At 39.2% G+C, this 22,841-nt stretch overlaps 1 protein-coding gene across 3 annotated transcripts in view; it reads right to left on the bottom strand.

The window, feature by feature from the left end:
* Positions 1–210: 210 nt before the first annotated feature.
* Positions 211–22,841, bottom strand: part of slc6a4a (solute carrier family 6 member 4a) — a 28,421-nt gene continuing 5,790 nt past the window's right edge. Inside the window, exons 1-15 of one of the 3 annotated variants that reach the window (XM_084717127.1) lie at positions 19,525–19,722; positions 17,247–17,307; positions 16,374–17,073; positions 13,576–13,710; positions 12,198–12,420; positions 9,193–9,331; positions 8,005–8,139; positions 7,796–7,899; positions 6,960–7,087; positions 6,321–6,433; positions 4,262–4,393; positions 3,747–3,846; positions 3,361–3,461; positions 3,039–3,206; positions 211–1,556 (exon numbers count right to left, since the gene is read on the bottom strand). In XM_084717127.1, coding sequence (XP_084573253.1) covers positions 1,482–1,556; positions 3,039–3,206; positions 3,361–3,461; positions 3,747–3,846; positions 4,262–4,393; positions 6,321–6,433; positions 6,960–7,087; positions 7,796–7,899; positions 8,005–8,139; positions 9,193–9,331; positions 12,198–12,420; positions 13,576–13,710; positions 16,374–16,845 — 2,025 coding nt within the window. In that variant the 5' untranslated portion in view covers positions 16,846–17,073; positions 17,247–17,307; positions 19,525–19,722 and the 3' untranslated portion in view covers positions 211–1,481. Of the gene's footprint in view, positions 1,557–3,038; positions 3,207–3,360; positions 3,462–3,746; positions 3,847–4,261; positions 4,394–6,320; positions 6,434–6,959; positions 7,088–7,795; positions 7,900–8,004; positions 8,140–9,192; positions 9,332–12,197; positions 12,421–13,575; positions 13,711–16,373; positions 17,308–19,524; positions 19,723–22,841 lie in introns of those variants that run through there. The other 2 variants (XM_084717128.1, XM_084717126.1) reach the window with 2 other exon arrangements.

Raw genomic sequence — 22,841 nt, forward strand, 5'->3', positions numbered from 1 at the left:
GAGAACAGATCACATTACAGACACACGCACGCACACACACACACACACACACACATTTGAAGTACAGTATACACACACATCACAGCATGCACACATAAAGGGTCTGAACACCTCTGATCCTTTTTTGCACAACCATCCGTATGTGCACCGACACACTAATCAAGGTGCATCTACACACACACACACACACACACACACACACACACACACACACACACATACACAAAACACTCAAGCCCACACGAGAACTAACCACACACACATACACATTCACACACACATGTCCATAGAGAGAGGAGACAGGTATTCACAGGATAGAATACACCAATATCAGACCGACTAGTAAATACACATGATGTACAGTACTTGCCATATTTTAACTCCTGCTCCTACATACACACAGAGACATTCATTCAGGCACATGTGCAAACACACACACACACACACACACACACACACACACACACATTTTTTTGGTAGAAAGTAAAGAGCAGTAACGCAGATTTTCAGACTATGCCATTGATGATGTTATTAGCTCTGATCCATATTTGGTTTCTATTACTGACTGTAATGCAATATGTGATTAAACCATGAAGGGACCATCAAGACTATGTCATGAAATGTAATGGATACATACTGAAGAACGAGAGGTCAAAACAACAGCAATGATACATTATAAAATAAATACACATCTCATATTGCAGTTATAGAATGATGAATACACTTGGTTCGTTCTGTCTGTGATCCATTTTTTCCTCTGGACATTATAACAGTCTTTGTTTTATACACACACACACGCACAGACACACACACATTCATGTCACTTCCAGACAGTGCTTCACAGTGTAAGGAACTCATAGTAAATCCGTCGTTCATCCAAGATGTCACCAAAGAAACACAGGCTGACAGTCAACACAATGTAACAACGACATAAGTACAATATTGAAACATCTTTAGAAACATGAACAGAACAGATATCGTATATTTGGCTTCAGTAACAGATGTAAAAAGATACCTGAATTTTGCTACAAATAAGAATGCATAACTTAACAACATAATAATATGAAAACACAACCATACACAGTGAGAGGGGGTCGAAATGTCGCTATCTGGCCTTCTCAGACTGAGTTTTATGTGCAGTAATATAACTGTATAAAATGTTTGTTACAGCTGTATAACCTGAAGAAAGGTCGGTCACTAAATGATTTAGTGACTGGAAAAATAAGCTCAGACAGCTCCTTCAAAACCAAACTAAACTGAGCTAAAAAAAAAAAAAAAAAAGCTACTGCAGCCTGGCTCCACCTGACTCCACCTCCATCTCTATGTCTTGGTGTGAAACAGCTAAAAACAAGTTTATGAGATGTGATGAAAAGAGGCAAATACGGTGAAAGGTAGCCCCCTTGTCCTGTAGTTTTGCAGTTTGTCCAGAAGAGGGCGCTCTACATAGCTTAGAGTGGCGTCTTCTGTTGGTCAGGGTTTGGTCAGATCGCGTTGGTGACAATGAAGTCTCTGTGTTGGTCATTGCTGGGCTCTGGGGTGATGCTCTTTAACAGACGCTGTGATAAAGAGGCAGAGACAAACAGAAGGGGAAGATGAAGAAGAAAGGGAGTAAATAAAACTGATATAGACACTACTTGGATTAAACAACAAAGAAGAACAAAATATTTTTGAGCCACTAGTAGGTTTTGATTGACTTAGTCTTTGTCAGGTATATTAGACACCGGAATTATACGGTTGTGTTTTTTTTCTTTCTCTTTTTAATTTTTGTTTGCAATTCAGTTTAGTTTCAGTTAGTTTACAGAGTAGGCTTGTTTGTTTCAGTTTATTTTTTATTTATTTTTTATATATTTTTTATATATTTTATCGGTCAAAGTCATCTTTAAATGTGTTTATTATGTCTCTTTTTTTGGCAAATGAATTACACTTAAAATACAGATGTAGGGAGGTGGAGGAAGAGTCTGTAACCATAACTGTAACTTATTTAAGAGCATACAGTATGTTAAAGAGGTGCCGGATTATTAACACACTATTATCGTATGTGTATTATTAACATAATATCAATATTTAATTTTTTAAATATTACAGTTATTGTCTGACAGATCACAACACCCCTAGAGTGAATAAACAAACCAGACAAGTGACAAACATTTTGACCTTGCTCGGCCTCATTTGTCTCTTTACACAGACACCGTCTTCTTTCACATTCACATGAAAAAAGAAAAAAAAGAAAAGAAAAACACACAAATCCTGTATGTTGACAGTGTCTGTCAGTGCCTTCATTGTGTTTCCTGGCAGCAGTGTCAATACTGGAGAACAGCCAAAGATGGTCTTTCTACCGGCCTCTTTGATGTCCTCCTACCTTCTGTCAACACTACCAAAGGCTGTCAAAAGATAATAATACTGAAGAAGACATTTTGTATTTGTATTTATTATGTAAGTCACAAGGTGTGCAAATACAAAGAGCAAATAAACCTGAAGATTTTAGCTGAGAGTTGAAGATGCTTAGTTCAAATCAACAACATAGAAACATCTGAAAACTGTATTTTTAAGAGTAATTTTATCAGTGATGTTGATTTGGCGACACTCAGTCTGTTACACAGGATGTTCTGATGCTAAAGCAGAAGACCGGTCTCCTTCAGTTTAGCCTTCATCTTTAAATCTTGACATTTGTCAGCCGACACGTGTTGCAGAATGTGGATGTGTGTGTGTGTGTGTCATCGGGTAATACCCTACATGTATACATGTATGTAAGACGTGTGGGGCCTGGAAGTTGTCATGGCTTTTTTTTTCTTGTTAATCTCTGGCCTGTGCCTCCTCCGTGCTCCTTTGATCCTGATCTGATCTCCAGTCATGTGTTCACTGGAGAGGGGAGACCCTGACAGCGCATAGAGAGGAAAGGGAACAGAGGCTATCCCTGTCGTTGGAGTGGTGTCAGTAAGAGGACAAGGGGCAGGAGGGGACAGAAGGACAGAGCAAGCGGACAAGTGGGAAACCATGTAGAAAATACACTTGAAAAGAAAAGGAAGACAATGCTGTACCTGTTTGAAGGTGCCCTTGGCATTGAGTAGGTGGTAGACCATATAAGTAGGCACACAGATGAATGAGGATACCCCAATGCAGTAGCCAAGGACAGTGGTCCATGGTGGGTAGTGGTAGTGGAACAACCTGACCTCTGGAGGGAAGGCCAGGAAACTGATGATAATGAACTGGACACAGGGACAAAAGCAGGAATCAAACATCAGGATGAAAATGAACAAACCATTCTGTAAATTAAGGAAAGTGACAGATGCTCTAACTGCTCCATCTTCGTGTACACACACAACTTATGTGTGTGTGTGTGTGTGAATACACGAGCCTCACCAGCAGAAAGCAGGGGCAGATGGCCACCCAGCAGATCCTCCAGAAACCACCCGGGTAGAAACCAAGCATGATCTGGACGTCATTACAGAATCGGTTGGTACCTGGAAGACACACACACAGACACGAACACAATGAATATTAAGTTCCAAATATCTTAATGACATATTTTCACGCAATTATCACTTTCATACTTATTCCACACGTAGCTCTTGCCTCCTTTGGCCCCCTCACGCCTGTTCTTCACAATCTCAGTTTAGTATATTACACCAAGGATCCAAAAAAAGGAATTCTCTGCTTCAACATTTGGTGGAAGATGTGGAAAAAAAGTCTCCACAGCAGTTAAAAAAACCCCTTCAAATCACTTCTTCTACCTAAATAAAACTTACCGTAAAACCAGGAAACGGCAATGACTTCGAGCAAGACGACAGTGATGACTGCAGGGCCTGTAGCGTACTCCTCAAACAGCTTCACCACAAAGGCTCCTCCCTGACACAGGAGACAAGACGAGGGAGAATTTTTGTCAAGCTTCTCTCTTATACAACAGGCTTTATTGTTCAAAGTCTAAGACAATGATCGGATAAATTTGCTGTGAGTGTGAGTGCATGTTGGTCACTACCTTACTATAATGAGGGGTTAGAGATAAATGGATTACTGCTCGGAGAATGCTCTAATCTGATTTCAGCGAACTAGTTAACTACAGCAGTAACATTTAAGAGACTTTTGTTTTTTTTATTGGTCTACAATATATTTGAAAGGAAAATGAGGATGTAGGTAAGTCTTATTAGGTATAGGTGTGATAAATTGCTGATTTTCCTGTGTAATACTGAAGTTATTTCTTGAGCAGGATGCTTTATGATATTATATAGTAGGTACTAAGCTATTTCTAAAGTGGTTAACTTACATATGTGAGTGTGGAGAGAGCCCCGAGGTAGCAGACACACACCAGGCCGAAGACAAACCACTCTCGTCTCTTCACCAGGATATGGGGGAACTCATCTAGCATAGCTGTGATCACCCCCTCCAACCCTGCAAACTGGAGAGAGGAGGACACCAAGGACAAAGACATGAGCCCATATGAACTCATCAGAGACTCAGAGAGTTAAGAATGTGATAAAACCTCAGCGACTTAACATTAAATGTAACAATAACAGACAATACTTGATACAATGAAAGAAAGGAAAAAATAATCAACACAAAATAGGATAATATGTACCACTTTAAAATAAGACTACCCTTAGGTACCATTAGGCTCTAAACACTTTATAAACCATGAATTAGCTGTTACAACACATTAGATAAAAAGGCAACAGTGACCTGTTGCCAAATAGTGAGTCCACATTTATCTGTACTGTTACAGATCTCATTGCTTACTTAGCTTACTTTGCCTCTCCATCAGCAGCATTTATGCATGTCAGCTTCATCACATAGTTGTTAATATCTTATTTGTTTTTAACCAACCTCAGCACATCTTAATAATCAAAAAAGTTCAGGCCAGAATTCCAGGTGCCGGTAATGTTCCTTTACTTGTTGTACTGACCGTCCAAAGGAATTATAGCCACTACAAAAAGTGTTTAACTAGTTATGAAATAGTCTAAATTTAACACTGATATCTCCATATGACCAACAGGAAGCCATCCACAAGAAGACTGGCTCTTTCTGTATAGTTATTCTTGACGCCAGAGATTGGGTCGAAGTCTGTATTTACATTTTCCAAGTTACAGTGAGTGGTCCGTTAGCCAGATGAAAGGACAAAGAATATTTTTATTTAGACAATTTAATTTTTGACATTATATTTTGTGGTTATTACAGTGTTAACACTGCCACTTTTGCCCACAGGGACCTCCAAATATGACAGTTTCTTGTAGTAGCTCTAATAAATGGTCAGGTGATTCACACTTCACAATAAAGCTCCTCTTTGCTAGCTCTAAATTATTAATTAGCGGTAAGCAGAACCTGTATCTTGTCAAACAGTGAGCCTATGTCAATGTGAAAACTGTGTTATAACTTGTTCATAATTGCTTATTAATGAATTATGAAGTGTTCACAACCTAATTATGAACATTTATAAATCATATATCAATCATTTCATCATAAGGGCACTCTTATTGTAAAGTGGTGCCAGGTAAGTTTTTCCTTTTTTTAAATTAAACCCTGCACATTTGTGCAGAAAAAGTCTGTGAACAATGTCTGGGTTTGCTGCAAGCTGTAATGTACTTTTGATAGCATAATTATATGGTACTGAACGTATCAAAGTATTAATACTTTTGACAATCTTTACCCCTGACCAAGAAGCTTAAGAACCTAAATGTTAAATGTTATCAAGATGCTGCTGATCAGCCGTTTAATCTAATCAATCCAGCAGTGGTACGATTTGACGATCCACATAACACTGATACTTTGTGTAGCATAACCTTCACACGATGACAAAAAAATGAAGAGACAAAATATTAACCCGATCCAACATGAATCCAAGTCAACGGACACGTTTGTCAGTAATATCCTCAGCCATAAAATAGAGGAGCAAAGCAACCCCCTGATGCTGATTCTACACCGATTATCAGTACGTGATAAGAGCCTTATGGGTCTCTCCAGCTGGCTGCCTCAGAGCAGATAAACACAGGCTTATGGAGACAAGATCGCCGCACAACAGTGATATGAAAGTCCTGTCACATTGTTTTCGTTGACTGTTATCCAAAATGGAACAGCGAAGACAAATAATACCTGACACCTTTATGGAGCAACGAGTACAACGGGCAAATACAAGTGAAACGGAACAAAGCATTTGCCTATATATCAAGGCAAATATGAAAGCTCTGTTTCTAGGTTTGAGAGGGCACATACTGTAAAAGCTGAGCACCGGGCAACAACCGAGTCGGGTAGAGAGAAACATGCGAGGAGGAAAAGAACATTGACTTGGGTGTCATAACTTTAACACTGAAATGAGTAATGAACAAACTAACCGTGCTGTCCAGACCCAACATAATGATCATGAGGAAGAAGATGATGGAGAAGAAAGTGGCAGCAGGCATGTTTGCTATAGCTTCTGCGTAAATGATAAACAGCAGACTGGGACCTGGGAAGACAAAACAGACGCAGGTTAAAAAAAGATTTTGATGTTGTATTCACAGCTATACCAGCGTATCCCCAGGGTGCTCCAATTCAAGACTTTTTAAGACATTTTAATACCACTAAGAATGAAATTTAATAACTAATCATAAAAGACATAAAGGAAAATCAGAACACATTTCAACCCCTTGAAAATAATTTACCAAGTACTTGAGGTACACTCGCACTCATAATACTTGAATAAGAGGCTTAACCCACTCGTATGTTGGACTGTTGCTGCAACTTTGGGTTAAAACAACTGACTGATTCATGCCAGAGCTTGTGCACACTCCACGGTAAAGAGTGTAAACAATACACCGATGTAAACAATAACTGTAGTATTTATTTTATCATGCAAAAGTGCAAGTAAAAAAGTAAACAAAATTAAATATCTATAAGGCCTTATTTTTATAATATTAAAATCAATGCATTTTAAATGTTTACATTGTTTAAATCTCCTATGTATGTATTTTTGCGCTGGTGTGTTTTCCTACCGGCATCCTTGGCCACAGCATCCACGTCCTGCTGCCTCATCTCAGCCATGTAGCCCAGAACGGTAAAGATGACGAAACCAGACAGAAAGCTAGTCAGACAGTTCACAGAGCTGGTGACCAGAGCGTCTCTGAGATGGAGAAAGGAGACAGTAGTCAGGCCAGGGTTCAATCTACTGTATCGTTGCTGGACTTCCTAAAACTTCCTCAAAGTTATCAGTTACAAAATGGAAATGATCTGGTTTGCCAAATCCGATTCTTACAGGCAGATAGTCTTTGATCTTGGTTCCCCTTTACATAACATTAAGGCAACTGCAAGAAATTTGGGTGTTTTATTTGATTCTGACCTTTGATTTGATGAGCAAGTAAAGACGACTGTTCAGTCATTTTTCTTTCAATGGGAATTAATTTAAAAAATTAGATCATTCTTATCCTTTGATGACATACAAAGGGTTTTCCATGCCTTCATTTTTTCTCATTTAGTTTTCTGTAATTGCCCTCTACACAGGTATTATTTATTGCCTTCTTATTATCTATATTTATTGCTGCTGGATTATTTTCAGGTCAAATTTTAGCCTTCAAGGCTTTACACAACCATGTGGCTTTGTGGTCACTCTCAGAGCACATCTGGTGACTGAGGGCAATCAGAGGACTTACTTGCTGATATTAGGTCTGCAAAATCTACCACTGCTTTTAAATCTCTTCTTCTAAATCTCTGTGTGAATTTTATTTCATTATTATTACTGTTTATATAGATATCTCTAGAATAGGTTTTCAGAACTTGGCTCATTAAGCAGCAAAGTTTACTATATCACAAAATGTGTTCACGAAAACCTCACTTGTAGCAGTTGTTGTGAAACGGGTTGTAGCTGGCAAAGGCAAGGAGTACGCCGAAACCCGGACCCAGTGAGAAGAAGATCTGAGCTGCTGCATCGATCCACACCTTGTAGAGTTGATGATGGTAAACAATTTATGTTAAGATAAGAAGTTTATATGAAGATAAAAGCATGACAAAAATTTAAAACAGCGAGATTAATGAAAAACTTACTGTAGTGCTGAGCAGTTTCTCCCAGTCAGGTTTGAGATAGAAGAGAACACCCCTCCAGGCCCCTGGCAGAGTTGCCCCACGGATGAGCAACACCAGGAGGACCAGGTACGGAAAGGTAGCAGTCACCCAAACTACCTGATGCAAACAGAAGATAAACAAAATATTTCACTTTTCTGTTGGTAAACCTTTCAGTCCAGTCAGTCATAGCAGCTGCTATTCCGTCATTCTCAATAATAAACTACTGAAATTAATGGTAACACTGGAAAAACATGCTCAAAAACAAATCACCACTGAATCAGGGGCTTTTTTTAAGGAACACTGTTGAACACTTGCCCTAGTTTAAAATTTTAAACCATGCACTGCACCTAATTTATCTGTCTGCACCTTTAGACGTGAGTTGAAAGCATGCACATTTCCGCCGGATGCATTTGTCTACCATTATTCTCAGTTAACCTACTCAGCCTTTAGTAAGCTACAAAACACTTTACAAGGAGCAGATACTCTATCATTACATTAAAGAACCCTCAGTTAACACCAAAATATTAAAGAAACAACTCTGCTGTGAAGAATGCAGGGCACTCAGAATTAAATAGTAAATTGGTAAGAACTGATATTGATAAGCAGAAGTGAAATCATTAAAACCCAAACAATAACCAACCCCAGGTCCTTGCACTGCACCCCTACAACATGGTCATACTTGACAGTGAACAGTTAAAAGGTCGGATCTCAATCAATGCAGCATAACAAGGGATATCATCATTTTTATTCCACTCATTATTCTTCCTTGTCAAAACTTTTAAACTTGTAGCCTTGAGCCTCAAGCAGAGATGATGAGTCATTTCTTTTTAACTTCATACATCTAGATTTTTTTCATCTTCAGACTTGTAGTCCTCACTGATTCAAGTTATGTCACCTGAGGAAACTGTCAGATTTTGCACATATCCCTTTGGAGACAAATCTTGCTATGCAACTTTTACAAAGGCCTGGGTCTTTTTTGGTTTGGTTGTTGAGGTTTGAACCACAAACCGTTTTAAGTTTAAGCTTTTGATGATGAATGATACTGAGGGTGAAGAGAGAACAGGAGAGCAAGTGTTCTTGTCTCTGCTTCTCTGGCTTCATCAATCTGTCCATCCATCCATCCACTCTAACTGACACCACCATCAGCCATGCAGGCGCCCCTTCAGTTACCTTTCCAGACGTCTTGACTCCTTTCCAGATGCTGAAGTAGACGATGGTGAAGATGAACAGCAGGCAGAGGGCCAGCTGCCAGCTGACAGAGCCCAGCTGGTGCAGACCCGGGGAGAGGTGGACCTGCAACACCTGGCGACTGGAGGGAGGACGTGAGGCAGAAGGCATGTTGGGGTAGAGATGGGAGGTCAAACGGGGTGCAAAGAGGGGAGGCGAGGGGCAGACAGTGATTACAGGGAAAAGGGTGAAATTACATTTACGGAGATGATATAAAAGGGAAGGGGGAGTTGTGGATATCCAGGAAAAGTGGAGGAGAGTAGGGGAAGGAAGAAAAGCAGAGGTCAAAGGAAGGAGAAAATGTGGAGAATAACAAAAAGTGACAGACAGGATAAGAGAAATTGAGGGTGGACAGATGGGTTGTTTGGAAATTTGAAAAGCAGAGGTAAAAGATAGAAAAAGGAGGAAGAGTTACATACAGAGGTACAGCACCAAATACAAAAAAGTGAAAAAAACAAAGGCGTATGTGGTGGATAAGCAAGAGTAATAAATAGCAGGACAGAAGAGAAAATACAGGGGTATAAACTCTTTGTCCAGTATGAGAATGATTGAGCTTAATTCTCTGACAAATATACACACATACTGTACATGACACTCGCAGATTAAATGAGCAGCAATGACAGTTCGTCTTCGGGAAACGACGGAGAGACTAGATAAAAACAATAAAATAGGGCCTTGACTGACTTTATAACATATTTATATAAGACGTTTACACAAGACAAAGTAAAAACTGCACTACAGGGCAAAAAAGAAGGAGGATGAAATGAACAGCGAGGTTAAAATCTGGTCACAGGTTAAGCACACAGAGCTTGAACGATAAAACAGAGACGTGATTTATGTTGAAAACAGGAAATTCTGGCGCCAGACTGAGACGCGGAATTTGTTACTTTTAAACCTGTATTAGGAAAAGTCAACTACGGATAAACCCTGAATCTCTCTCAGTGGACACGGACACAGTCTAGTGAGCAGCTGATAAGACTGAGCCAGTAGACTGTAGAGTCCCACAGCAGTCAAGAATAAGAAAGACATTCTTCTGACGCAGCTCCGGTTTTATGTTACAGCAAAAACAAAAATTCAACTTGGCTGAGTCGAGTTGATTACTGTGAAGTCATCATGCCAAAGATTGGTTAGGACTTAGAAAAATATAAATGATCAGTTTATATTTCAGCAGTGGTGTGTTTTTGGAATGGAGGTCTGTAATGAAAAATTCAAATTCTGCCTCAGACTTTTCTCACCACATTCTCATTTGTCTTTTTATCTTCCAATAATCTAAAAAGCGATCGATGCTTCCTCTCTCTTCCTCCTTATCTTTTACCTCTCTCGTCTTCCTCCTGCTCCCTTTACTAAATGGGGAGCTCATAATTTGGCGCACTAATTTAGAGCGAAGTGAGAGACGACTTTTTTGTTGCGACATCTATTCAAACAGAAATTGTTCACTGGTCAACAGAAGCAAAAATAAAAGTTAAACTTGGCAACTTTCAGATGACTGTTTTACAACAAAGTTAAAACTCACCTCATTTTTTATCCTTAGTGAGATTGAAATTTTTAACTTTAACATATTTTACTTCCAGTTGTTCTTGTTTCAGTTGAATCATTAGGTACAAATTGTTTTTATTTATTCATAATGGTTTTACTATTTTGCTTTGATTTTTTACTTGACTGCATTGTAAATGGGATTTCTACCTCAATGTATTTCTGAGTTAAAATAAAGGTAGAAAGATGGAAAGGAAAGATTTTTTTTAACTTTTTAATATTTAATAAACATAAATACAAACATATATTATGTGACTTATGTGACCCCTGACTATCTCCACACTAATGATGATATATTCTATACATATGCAGCTTTGTAATACATTGAATGAAGCTTTTAGCACAAGTTCAAGCAGCTAGACAATTATTATATTTCACCATCACACACAGGCACCACCTCACAATTATCATCCAATGATTTCACTGTTATTTGTTGGCAGGCTTCTCTATCATCCAACGATCATTTTAGTTGATGAATATTCGCTGTCATCTGAGTCCATGTAGCACCCCAGCTTCGCCCCTCCACCACTCCATCACCACCAGTCTCAGGGCCTTGTGTATGGCTCCCAAGGCTCCCTCTTGACTGCTTTTTATAGCACTCTATCCCCATAACTCTATGTAACTGCTGGAATGAACGCCAAAGTCTATCAAATAGAACCTCTACACTCTCACTAATCTGTTGTCTTTCCTGATTTAAAGCTTCGAGAAGGAACTATTATGTTGTGTTGATTTTGGAGGACCCCGTGGACAAAAGCAGTAGTGTTTTATCGCCATAACCACAAAATATAACCCTAAAAATAAAATAATTTAAATAAGAATCTTCTTATTTTTAATTGGAAAATGTAAGTTTAGATGGGAAAATGTAAACATTGGTTCTTCCTGTCTGCATGCTGCAAATGGTTTCATTTCATTTCATCAGGGATCCGTTCCAGTCGCAGGCTTTAAGAGCAACTATGTAGAAATAGCCGACTTTCTCTTTAACAATCTTGTTTGCTTATGTAGGTCACACAGAGGCATCAGTATTAAAATGACATGTTTTCATAACCAGTTAAAAACTCTTATGTGAGTCCATAGTTGACTGTCACAATAAATATTATCTATGAGGATATGCCAAATTTTGTTCCTCCCACAGTGCGTTACTCCTGTATCACTCCTGCACTTCTAACCATCTCAGATGAGATCAGTGATTCTCATTATGAAATATCTAATAACTTCTTCCTGCTCTGTCTTCAGAGCCAGTGATGAAGTGGGTTTTGGAGAGAGAGCTGGTAGTAAATCTGTCAGGCCTCTTAAAACACCAGAACCAACCCTGTAATCTCTCTCTGGAAGTCGTCCTCCCTCCTTCACTTCACTTGACGTCTCACTCCTGCTTAGCTCTCCCCCTACGCCTCTACATCCGACTTACATGCACTTACGTATAGAACTCCTCGGCGGGGGAGGTGGACGAGTTGGACCAGGAGACGTTGTGGTCGGTTGACATGTAACGGTTACAGTTAGGGGTGTTCCAGCTGTTGGAGCAGGTCGTCCAGGGCAGGGTGGTTCGAAATGATGACAGTAGGTAGTACAGGGCCCAGGCCATGATGGTGTTGTAGTAGAAGGCTATGTAGAGGGCTATGATGCAGATGGCAAAGCCGATCCCTGGATGAATGAAGAAAATTATCATTAGCACAAAAATAAAATTAAAGAAAAATTAAAAACTTGAACTATCTTGATCAACTTCCCATCTTATTAAAAACATGTGTCGAGTACGTGAACAGATCCAACACATTTTCCATTTCAAAATACCAGACTTTTCCAGACTCAAATTTCCCTGTAGATTTTTGTAGATCATATTTGACATCTGAGCATAAAAATCTGGATGTTCATTATGTAAACAAGCGGTTTTCAAATCCAACTGTCAACACGTGGGTTACATCCAAACTATGTGTGCTATGCCAGAAGACTGTGACCCCTTATGATGCAGATATCGAACAGTTCTGGAACCCCAAGAGAGGGTTCTGGGTAAAACGATTACACCACAGAGGAGTTCTCTGTAGAACCTCTCATCTCTCTTCTGGGTGAAACTTTTCACAGATGGTTCTAGGTAAAACCCTTTATGTTGGGTTCTAGGTGGAACTTATGAAAGGTTCTAGCAAGAACCAAAAAGTGCACAAGCTGAAGAACGCTTTATGGATCTAGTCAGCACCTTTATTTCTAAGAATGCATGATCAATTTACTTTTAGAAACTCTGACTTTTATGTTTAAGAATACAGGATACGGGCAATAGTCTGGAAACAAGTATTTTTCCATACTCTTTTTTCCATACTTATCCAGACCTTGAAATTACTAAAATCAAATTCCATACTATTCCATACTGCGTAGGAACCTCCTATATGACACCCATCAGTCATTTCTCAGATCTTCAAGAGGCATCAGTGGTGTTTTCAAGCTAATTCAAGTTGCTGTTGGGTAAGTGGGTGACATTTCCAAACAACAACAATTTACATACTATCACATTTCTGAGCATCTGGCATTTGGCATGGAAATGTGACAATTTCCATAACAGAGAGTCAGTACATCTCACCAGATGTACAAGGAGCTGGAGATGCTCTTCAAGGGAAACTGTACCGAGGGGAACAAGGAGGTTAAATGAATTGTCAAACTGTCCTTCTTCGTCTTTTTTGTTTGTCTTACTGCCAATTTCCCTGTCCGTAAACGCTGCTTTCTCATGTTCTCTTCTTACCTTTTCATCTGAGCTATTGCTATTAATTCATTTCTCCATCTGCTCTGTTTTCTCTCGACTCCTCCTGTTACCTTTGAAGATGGGGCAGATGTGTTTCCAGATGGAGATGCAGCCGCTGCGGTGGAACTGGCCGAGAGCCAGCTCCATGTAGAAGAGAGGGACCCCACCGAACACCGCCATCAACAGGTAGGGCAGCAAAAAGGCACCTGGGAACAAGGTTGAAGGAAATTTGGGGATGAGAGAGGGAGATTAGATGTGGCGATATTAAGGGAAAATACGTAGGGGTTTGATGTTTGAATGATGAAAACAGTTGGAAAAATGAGTGGGGAATAATTTTAAGAAAAAAAAAGAGTTATGGATGAACAGTAAAAAGTCAATTACACTCATGAGAAATGCTACTCATTCACACTCCATCTGTAATCTCAGTAGTCCTCTCAATAACTCCCAAAGAGCCAAGAGCATTAAAAAGCACTCTGTAAAAATCATTAAATATTTTAAGTACCTCATCATTTACATAACCCCAGTCCATTCAAAAACAACAGAGCATGCTTTCCCAGTTCCATATCACTCTGCATTTAATATGTGGAAACACACAGTGATGACGGGGGTCATTTGGTTTGAATACTACTATGACAAATTAAAACTAATGCGATGTTGGCGCAGTTATTGCTAAGTAAGGAAAGTATAAATGCGGAATTAGAAGACCAAACACTTAGGAACAGAGAGGCAGCAATATAGGAGGCAGAACTTTGGACTCTCCAACCTAGCATGTAGAGTTTGATAACAGATCTCTCTCTCTCTTTCATTCTTTCTTTCTTTCTATCTGATTTTCAACTTATTTTATGTGCACGTGCGCATGTGTGTATGCAGTCAGGTCGCCGTGCGTCTCACGTCTTTGTGACATGAGAGCAAAGATAAGGGTTGATTGAGCAGCTGCCTGGGAGACAGGTTATTAAGCAAGGAGAGAGAGTCTGAAGGCCTTCTCATAAAAACCCACAATTAATACTGTTGCCTCTATCAAGTGTCTCCCAGTCGCCATCTCTCCCTCGCTCCGTGAGACACACACAGAACACAGGAAATTGCAAAAATTTTATTATTGCAAATTCAATAAAAGTAGAAAGGGAGACCCTGTTTGCTGCTAGGTGAGGATTGTGTAGTAACAGAGAGTACAGGCGGACCACTTTTCACTCTTGGAAACACAAGCGTAACGTTTTGTACCTTAGATTGTGCAAGAAATGAGCTAAATCAAATGCTATTCATAAACAATTATGTTAACTGCAGCACTCCTTATAGGTCCACGCCCTTTTTTATTTAGCTGTTTGTTTTGCAGAAATGATGATGTACCCAAGATCGTCTCCATCTACCTCCATCTGTAGTGGTGGAAAAAGTTACAGGCCAGTAAACAGACTTACTTCAGCTGCTACATATATTGTGAAATATTATTTCTGTGTGTACTGGTATTCTTTACTTTTACTTATTTTTATCTCTTCAAATAATCTACTGCATATATTATGAATACTGTTTTTTTATGAGTAGCAAAGAGGGAACCACATCTAAATATCGCTCTATAATCCTGCTGTATAATGATAAATAAATAAATTTTCTATGTTAGATCTTGTGTCTTGACTACTGTAGATTTTACAGCAGGCCTGTGCAATTGGTGCCCCATGGGCCAAATTCAAGCCCTTTAATGACCTTTGATCATTCATAAATATGAAAAAAGTATATCATTGCAATTTTATTTAAATAACCTGCTAATATTCCAAGTTTATGCCTTTACATTTTTTATTAGAAAGATCATAATTTTCTTAGTAGTCTGATTATCCTGTTCGTTGGTTATATCTGTTGTAAAGCACAGAGACATATTTTTTAAAAGTTTTTCACTCAGGCTGTTTAAGCAGAGCAAATTTAGGAGTCAAACTGAATAAAAATGGTCAAATGCAACACTGTGTTTATGTAAACAACAAGCTACTTCTAATCTAGGATTAAAAAGGTGTATTGTTTTTTCCTGTTTCTTTTCCAGAGGTGGGAAATAACTAAGTACAAATACTTTATTCATGCACAGATAGAGTTTTAAGGTAAATTACTATTACTATTTATTTCTATATATTTTTATATATTACATATATTTATTTTTCTGACAACATTTTAACACAAATGCCTGTACTTTCTATTCCTTACGTTTTCAAAAGAGGCTGATTAAAATCCAAATGGACAGGACAATAACATATAGAAAAGTTAATTCCTTGGAGTGTGCATCAGTGTGAATCATGCCATGACAGATACAGCAAGATGAAACAGATGAAAGGGACAATCAACCACACAAAAGGTGTGGTTCAGTTAGTTTTGTGCAGAGACAGATGGTAGAAATGTTTCTCAGAGGGCTTCTTTTTACTTTTGTACTTTGAGTACATTTCAGAGCCTGTGCTGTTTCAGTTTTACGTGCAAGTAAGCTGAATAAGTTTTTCTACTTTCACCAGTCTTTTTTTTTTTATTTTTTTTTTTTACACATATCTGTACTTCTACTTGAGTAAACAATGTGTGTACTTTTGCCACTTCTGTACTTTTCCAATTGTAAAATCTAAGGGGAGAAAAAAATAAGAAGGTACATTGTTTTACACATTTAAATTTCTAACTTAACAGGTCAGACATGGGAAATGTAAACCCAGCCCCTTGCCACTTTTTTCAAACCTGGCCCTTGTAAGAAAGTAATTAAATAATCCTGATTTACAGTACAATTTAAACTTCAAAACTTTTTGAATGTTTGAAATCCTGTTTACTTTAGCGTGGGATCTCCTGTATGCTGAGCTTCAACTCACCCCTCTTCTTATTTCCCTAACCCCTTCTCAAACATCTTTTGGCTCCTCACCTCCTCCATTTTGGTAGCAGATGTAAGGGAAGCGCCAGACGTTTCCCAGGTCCACAGCATAGCCGATCACAGACAGCAAGAAGTCCATTTTCTTGCTCCAGGTTTCTCTGGGCCTCTCCAAGCTCGTCTGCTGGACCACCAGAGTCCTGAGGCCTCCCAGCGGCAGTGAGGACCCAGTGCCTCCTCCGGGTCCGGAGGCTGTACCTCCGGGGCTAGCTGCAGTCCCCGGTCCCTCCCTGGGGCTTTGAGGGGTGGATGTGGTGAAGCCATTGGACACCTGCTGTCCAGAGCCAGAGGTCAGGCTCTTGGGTCCTTTCTCTGCCAGACCATCGGCCAGCATCAATCTACCATTTTCCTGCTGCGTTCCCTCCTCTTCTCCCCTCACCTCCTCTCTCGCTTTGTCCCTCTCTCCCTCATTCTCCCCTTTGTCCATTGTTAGCATGCTCGTCATCATCATATCTTTTGTCTCCATTGGGTCGTGCTGATGTTGGTGTTGGTGAGGCGGTTAGGGGTGGAGAGAGGTTCTCAGTGACGATGAAGGGAATGTGGCACTGCAGTCTGATGTAGTGCCCATGAGGGGGGCAGAAGGGTTAGGGGAGCGGGGGAATCGTGCAGTGACGGCGGTGCAAGGCAGATCTGGCAAAAAAACGGAATCGTCCTTCTTGGACAGGTAAAGGAGACGGGGAGCAGGATAGCAGAGCTGAAAGAAGAGAAAGGGGCCAGAATGAGGGGAGGTGTGTGTATGTGGGAGAGGACGGAAATGTGTCTGTTGAGCAAGACGGAATAAGAGCAGGCAGCCAGAGAGGACAGACAGAGGAGGGTATATGAGTAGAGAGATGTGTTTGAACAGGATGTGGCCAGGAGAAAAGTTACATGAATCTTGGATCTCCTCCACAAACTCCTTGTCCTCTGAGACACTCAGCGGTGGGGCAAACTGCAACACACAGAGGCAATGTCGCAGGGTTATTCAGCACCAAATTACTTTTCAGTGAACTCATGATATAGAATATATACGTCTTTCTGTCTTTCCACATGCCACAAGCCCCTGATCTATGATAATGAAACACGGTTATGAAATATATTACATTGCTGGACCATGCTGATTTACTTAACTTTTCCACTAATTTCATGCTGTTTCTCATGTAGACATGTTGACATGTGCTTCTAAATAAGTTCTCTGTTTTTGGTTGTTACAAAAAACAATATAAAATTTTCAATTATTATGTATATTGTAAAAGTTATTTTCTGAATAAGTTTGTCCTCTGTGACAAGCGCTAAGCAAATGACAGATGACAGATTAGAAACAAAAAAACTATATTAACTGATTCCTCATGGCTTAAAAAGATGCATGTTTGACTATATTCAGGAATACAAATAGACAGCACTTAATATTTCAGGTATTTTAGATGACAGAATTTCCCATACAGCACCTGTAAATGGTGGCAGACAAATGCAGCTGATTTAACTCCCTTATTTATTACTGAAATACTGAATTGATATTGTAACTATAAATTAAACACAGGGGTTCTATAAAATTGTACATTCACAGTGCAGTGGATCAAGTGATAGTCTGTATAAAGAGCCACGAATATGTTGTTTCGTCTGTCATTACAGTACTGAAATTGCAATATTGTCAAGTGCAATATGCAAACTGCAGAAGCTGCAGTTTTTGTGACAAAGCAGCATTATAGTAAAGTACCTGAAAGCTGCAGAGACACACTGGCCCACAAATCTTATTCTACAGATGTAAGAAAAAGTGTTTGTTTGATTCAGACCCTGACAAATGTCACATCATCATGATTTTCTTGTTTTTAGTGAAAATAAAAATTGTGATTTAATATACATCTATATATATATATATATATATATATATATATATATATATATATATATATATATATATAAATATATATATATATATATTTTTAGCATATCGTGTAGCTCTACTATAAACGTAATACTAGTCATACTAAGTACACACTCCTCTGCAGCTGCTTCGTAAAGCACTTTAATTCATTTTAAATTTGGTAGGGAGGAATGCTAGTATATCTTTAACAAATTTGAGCCAATCAATTCTCCCAAGAAAATTCACACACACTCAACATACCACCCAAAACACAACAAGACTTTTAAATGTGGATTACATTGTTTACAGTGTTAGCTCGATTAGTAATGAATGCCAGATAGTAAGAAGACTCAATTTACATGGAATGCCATTATCTTAATTAGGAACGAGTGTCCAGCAGTTTTACATGGCACGACATTTGCTCCACACTAACATCTGACTACCACGCATCCTGTCATGTACCTGGACTCTGAGGAGGAAAAGAAACACTGGCTAACCTTCCATTCAACACAAACATTGTGGGGGGTTTTTTCATACAAACTGCACTTTTACTTCCTGATGAAAGCAATCATAAGTTCTTCATCACAACAATGACTTCATGAATCCTACAGTCCGCTCCTTCTGGTCTGACAAGAACTGTTTAAGTTGGCGGAAATCTGAATATTTGCAGTTAAAAGGTCGACTCAAACCTGAAGATAAAGTGAAAAATTAATTCACTTTAATACAAAAATTATGTCAATGAAAAATGATATCTTTTAAAGTACACAGTCATCCATAAAGCACACAATCTATCAGCTGTCACACAGCCTCACAATAGAAGAAGAAGAGAAAGACAAACAATGGCAAATGGCTTGATGAAATACTAAAACTGATCTGCATGTGCAGACACATTTAATCACCATCGGAAAAAATAAACATGGAACAAGCACCATACATTACTCAAATTAAGTTTGAACACTGTGCAGTCATTCAAAAAAAAGAAAAGAACTGTTATAAACTTTAAAGTCACAAGTCATGATTAGACATCGAAAATTATTTTTATCTTTTGGCGATACTTCCACTAAGAAGACTTTAATAAGAATCAGTGTAAGATGATATCATGCAGATCTTAGCAAAGATAAACTGACAGAAAACAATGCGAGGAAATCATGAGCCAAATTAAAAATGTTATCTTGGTGAACTCTGCTTAAACTTTACACAAATCCTTAGTCGCTGCACTGACACCTCTGAAGTAAATACACTAAAATGAACTGCAAAGCAAAGACACTAATAATATTTTATCCTAATTCACATCCCATACATTACCTTAAGCGATGGTACATGAGGACAAGGAGAACCTGTGGCAGCTAAGAGATACACAAACTGCAGAAGCAGCAGCCGCAACTTCTACCCCAAACTTCAAAGAATCCCGTGGTATTGCAAAAACTTGCCAGAGAAGCAGCATGCACCAGCACATCAGGACACTGTGTTTGCCCATTGAGCTCTCAAACCTCTCTCATTTCTCCCCCTCTCTCTCTCCCTCCCTTGTTGTCCCTCTCTCACCAACCACACACACTTACACACATGCTGCGTTAAGAGACGCACAGCCGCGCAGAGATGGATGCATGGATGCGTGCGCTCAGACAGAAGGTAATGGAGAAACATTATGCGAGCACAGACATGCACACTTTGAAGCTTGGCTTGATACATGCAAAAACAACACAAACAGCAATACTGAGCTGCTGCTGCTGCTGCACACGCACGTGCACACACACACGTGCACACACACATGCACACACACACACACACAGTGCAGACAGGGTAAGTCCTATCGTTGAGTAGCTAAGTTACAATGTGGGGCTCTTTGCCATGGTGCTTCTTGCTACTGTCTGTCTTGCACACACACAGACACACACTCACACACACATAGACTTGTGTTGGTATATTCATGGGGACCTGTCACTGACATCATGCATTCCCTAGCCCTTTACCCTCACCCTACCCATCATAACCACAAGCCTAATTCTAACCATACCCCAGTCTTATCCCTCAAATAGTCCGTTTATCAGTTTTTGCCCCACAGAGGTGATCAGAGTCCACAGGTATAGATGTATCTATACATTTATGTGTTCCGCAATCTAGCGGTGCCACCATTGCAGCAGTGGCACATCCTAGAGGCTGTCAGTCATTGTCTGCCGATTGTGCCTTAAAGGGAACCCAAGATCTGGTAAATTCTTGTGAGATTTTCTCGTGGTTTTAGTTAAATTGATAACTCTCACAAGATCTTTCACGGGTCTGGGGTTCCCTTCTAGACTCCATGTCTACTGTTGCCTGCTGACAGTGACAGCATGAATAATATCGGTAAGGGATGACTGTACATAATAATGAGATGCTGGTTGTTACTATAGCCAGAAAAGATAATGGAGAAATTAAAAAAAAAAAAAAGAAGAAGAAGAAGAAGAAGAAGAAGAAGAAGAAAACTGACCATCTCAGCCACATTTAAGTGAAAAACTCTAACACTACTGTTGAAGCAGCCAAGACCTGCACAGGTTCTTTCCGACTTCCTAGACAATGTTGTCAAATGTAATGTTGCATAAAAATTGCAAGCAGAAGTACAACATTGTACACTTCTAGGACACAAGCACTGACATACTATTGGCCCACAGCACCAATGGCGGTACTTTCTCACACACACACACACACACACGCACACAGACACGCACACAGACACGCATGCACACACGCACACACGCACACACACACACACACACACACACACACACGCACACATCAATTCAAATGCTGCCTGCCAGCGCTGCTGGAGTTCTCATACTCCCTCTTTTTCCATTTTTCTCCTTATCTCATTGAGGTTTCATATCACTCTCATCTGTTAATATTTGGTCCCACCTTCCATTTTTTCCTCTTCTTCATTTCACGTTCTTTCCTCATATCATCATACACACCTGCTATGGAGATTACTTACTTGCTTACTTCAATATTGATATTGTAGGCAGGGTGCAAAATTCACTTTTTTGTTCACTGGTCAAATGGCTAGAGAATATTCAAATTTAACCAGCCACTCAAATGATTACCATTGTTTTTGGCTGGTGGTGAGTTAACTTGCATGTTTTAACAGCATTTGGCTGAACACAAATGATTTACAGGTTTATCATGTGGCTAACAGACTGCTTATATAGTTGGAAGGTGTAACCTCAAAACAAAGTTATATGTGGCAATATATTATTAATTCCATATCTAGTCATATTTAATTATTAGTTAGGAGACTGAGGCAATAGGATTGACCAATTATTTATTTTCTTCCTCCAAATAATTCTTCTGTTGGATAAGCTCCCTACGGTAATAAATTTATTTCATTTTATATTTTTATTTCCCATTAATAAAAAGAAACAGCTGCAACTTCTATGTTTCAGATAACTTTAATCACAATGATGGTATTGAAAACAATACCTTTGAGATTTCTTAATACCCTGGTATACCAGCCCTAACCAGCATCACATGCATTCAATTAAGATATTCAAATTTAAGGTATTTTATCCAATAATGTTTAAAGGGGAAACACTGACTGTCACTGGCAAATACATTCTTTAATAAATTTGTAAGCTGTTTACTGTGTGTTGAAAATGTGTTAAAAGTTTTGGGAATAAAAGCTAGTTTCTTGCTACTTAAAAGGATTGTTCAGATTTTTGAAGTGGGGTTGAATGATGTGTTTATCCATAATCAGTGTTTTATCTACGGTAGATGGTGGTCGGCACACCCCCAGACTGCAGAAGCAGCAGGGGTACCAGTGCAGAAAGTTCAGCAATAAAGATATTCTTATTCTTGTATATCTTATAAGAATAAAAATTGTCACTACTACTATCTTTCCGTCAGACAGCCTTCTTTGACGAGAAACCACAGTATCTGTGAGAGTAGCTGGTCTACTGCTGATCTACTTTCTGCCGTTTGTTTGTGTTATTGTGTGATTTTGATGAACTCACCCTTGAAAACAATGAAGTCACACAATAACCAAAAAAAAAAAAAGCAGACCAGAAATTCTTGTGTTCTGTGAGGTAAAATTAGTGACTTTTTTGCCAAGAGCCGGGTGGCTTTGGAGTGAGTGATATTTGGCTTATATGCAATTTCCTGTCAGAAAAGGCTGACTGACAAGGTAAGGAAATGAAAACATTCTAAATATAGGTTACACTTACAATGATACTGATTTGTTTTAGATGGATCTTTTTTAAGTACACTTTCTTGTTGATGTGCCATCGACTGTAGGCTGACTATGGATAACTAAATAAGAGTGTCCCTTTGACATACTCTACATGCTACATTAGAAAAAAAAACCTGCTGGTGTTACTGCAAGGTCAAGTGTCTGAGTCCCTGAATCATCTTGCTCACTGCACTCAGTGCAAGGCTGTGGTCGTGCTGGGCAGCACCCAGGTTCGACTGCATGAAGCCAATCTTTCCACTGTAACCACACTCCCTCAGGTTATTGCTCAAGTATTTCTGCCTGCTTACATAAATTTCAAAAACGGAAGTGTTTTATATGCTGTATAAGATCAAACTGATACAAATTTCTGCGTTGCACTGTGGGAGGTTTGTCAAAATCAATACTCAGTTTTAAAGAAATATACGAGAAG

This window comes from Lutjanus erythropterus, chromosome 4, assembly GCF_056507025.1.
Source record: "Lutjanus erythropterus isolate fLutEry1 chromosome 4, fLutEry1.hap2, whole genome shotgun sequence".
Lineage (NCBI taxonomy): Eukaryota > Metazoa > Chordata > Actinopteri > Lutjaniformes > Lutjanidae > Lutjanus > Lutjanus erythropterus.